We start from the raw sequence: 2,398 nt of genomic DNA, 5'->3' as shown, positions 1-2,398 counted from the left end.
GACGTACTTCCAAGCTGCCTTCTTGCCACGACGAATTTGTTTCATAATGAAAAATGCTTTAAATATCTGTACTAGCTTGATAACTTTGTTGCGCGACATAGCTTCAATAGCTTCCATGAGAAAAATCATATTTCTTCGCTCTTGCTATTAGGCTCAGGACACAAAATTATACTATAAAATTAAATTTCTCATGAAGTGTTCCCCCCAAACGCCCCCAAATTGCCTGGTTCTGATGGTTGCCTTAAGAACTCAGTTTGATGGTACAGGCAGGTGATTACCACACTTTGATTCGAGGTAGATTTAGTAGACTTAGTATTCAGTGTAAAATTATTCAATGAAATTTGTGGCTTCTTTTTATAATGTTACTGTCATAATTAATGGTGTTGGGAGGATTTCATGGATTCATATTTATTGTTACAGTCTCACACCAACCTTGGATGTCAGCGATATCGAATATGTTTCTGCTGCTGACCCGCCTGACGGCAACGAAGCTATCAGTCCCGCAACTGAACCTGGGAGGTCAGCGGCGCCTAAGCCTCGAAAAGGACGGAAGAGGTGCACTCAAAGACAGGAGGAGATTGACCAGGCGCTCGCAAAAATGATCGCTATTAACCAAATGCCTTTGGCATTCACAACCAGTACCGGATTTAGGCATTTTATGGGTGTCGTGGAGCCAAGTTATAAGCCACCTTCAGTTGGTAAGCTGAAAAATCGAATTAAGCTTCTGCATAATCAGTTGAGAGAGGAAAATAGGGTCTCAAATCGACTCAGCCACAACTGTGGCGCTCACTTCAGACTGTTGGACGTCGAGGGCGCAGGATTCATATATTACAGTGACTGCGCACACTCTGGGCAGTGAGCGGAAGTCGCAAGCATTCACTTTAGCAACGGAGGAGATGCCAGAGCGCCACACAGGAGAAAACATCATGCAGCGAATGCAGGACGTAATCTCGGGATGGAAGTTGGACGGCAAGGTCACGGCTGTAGTCACTGATAATGCACCTAATGGCATTAACGCTGTGAATGCGCTAGAAGGTATTTTAGAGACAAATGATGTCACCTGTTCTGCGCACAGTCTCCATCTGAGCATCAAAAAAGCCCTGTCTAACAAAGAGATCGAGGAACTCTGCCAGAAGAGCGGAAGATTGGTTGCACATTTCCGGCATTCGACCATCGCCAGTGACGAGTTGAGTAGGCGACAGGATCCGAGCTACTCGGCTTACCCACAGAGCGCCTCACGCAAAGCTGCCCGACAAGATGGAGCTCGACTTACCAGATGCTCACAAAGCTCATCAAGCACCGGTCTGCCATACAAAGTGTTCTTGCTGACCGAACAATTGTCACAGCAAAAACTGCGCAGAACCTCGAGATCAGTCAGCAAGAATGGAACGTAATCAGTGAACTTTGCGAAGTCCTTGAGCCTCTTCATCTTGCAACTACCATTCTCTGCAGCGACACGATGTCCCCTGTCTCCATGGTTCGGCCAGTAATGAAAGCAGTAATGAAGAAACTAGAGCATCACAGCACGGATGACTTTCAAGTCGATGATTTCAAAGAAGTGGTTCGGATGGAGATATATCGGCGATTCTCCTTGGACTGGGACGCCCAGCAGAGCTCGGTGTCTGCACGCCAGAGGGCATCTTTCCTCGATCCGAGGTACAAATGGCTCCAGTATGAGGAACCGGATGCCAGGGAGACAATCCGTACCAATGTTAGACAAATGTTGAACGACTTCACATCTTCAGTTCATGAAAGTGGGATGGGCACTACCCAAACCGAAGCAACTGCACTAGACATACTGTTTAATGAACAGCCGCGCGTCAGTGACCTGTCAGCTCAATTTGACGCACACCTCTCCGAGCCCCAGCTGGGACACAACTTGGATGCACTTAAATGGTGGAAGGACAATGAATCCAAATTTCCCCTTGTGGCGGAACTTGTAAAAAAATACATGTGCATCCCAGCCTCATCCGCAAGTTCGGAGCGGGTATTTTCAACTGCCGGAAATATAATCACTGCCAAAAGAAGCTGCCTTCTACCGGAAAATGTAAGCTCCCTCGTGTTCTTGTATCAAAATAGGGCGTACATGGATGTCTAAAAAATTACAGATGTGGAATAAATGAATCATCTATACTTCTCACGATGTCTTAGAGTTTGCGAGTACTTTTCATCCTATAATTATGTCTGTTGAAGGAAGGAGGCTATATAACAGCACCAGGCGGCTTGCACCTTTCTTCTAGTTGAGCATTGTGTGCGCTCCGAGAATATTTTCGAGCGAAGATAGCATTCACGTTTTACATTTTACCCCAAGAAGGTATTTAAAACACTACAATTTATGTTTCTTTTGTGCTCCAAAGAGAATTTTCTACACCTTACACAATTTCGATCGCAACCACAA

At 45.6% G+C, this 2,398-nt stretch overlaps 1 protein-coding gene across 1 annotated transcript; it reads left to right on the top strand.

Moving 5' to 3' along the window:
* The first annotated feature begins 207 nt into the window (after positions 1-207).
* Positions 208-2,106, top strand: LOC119446830 (E3 SUMO-protein ligase ZBED1). Its single transcript, XM_049660716.1, is given in 2 exon segments — positions 208-1,329; positions 1,332-2,106. Coding segments are annotated over 2 exon segments (1,200 nt in total). The 5' UTR covers positions 208-896; the 3' UTR covers positions 2,099-2,106.
* Positions 2,107-2,398: the final 292 nt, after the last annotated feature.

This window comes from Dermacentor silvarum, chromosome 1, assembly GCF_013339745.2.
Source record: "Dermacentor silvarum isolate Dsil-2018 chromosome 1, BIME_Dsil_1.4, whole genome shotgun sequence".
Lineage (NCBI taxonomy): Eukaryota > Metazoa > Arthropoda > Arachnida > Ixodida > Ixodidae > Dermacentor > Dermacentor silvarum.
Note: the sequence above shows the minus strand (reverse complement) of the source record. Positions and strands in the feature narration are given on the sequence as shown.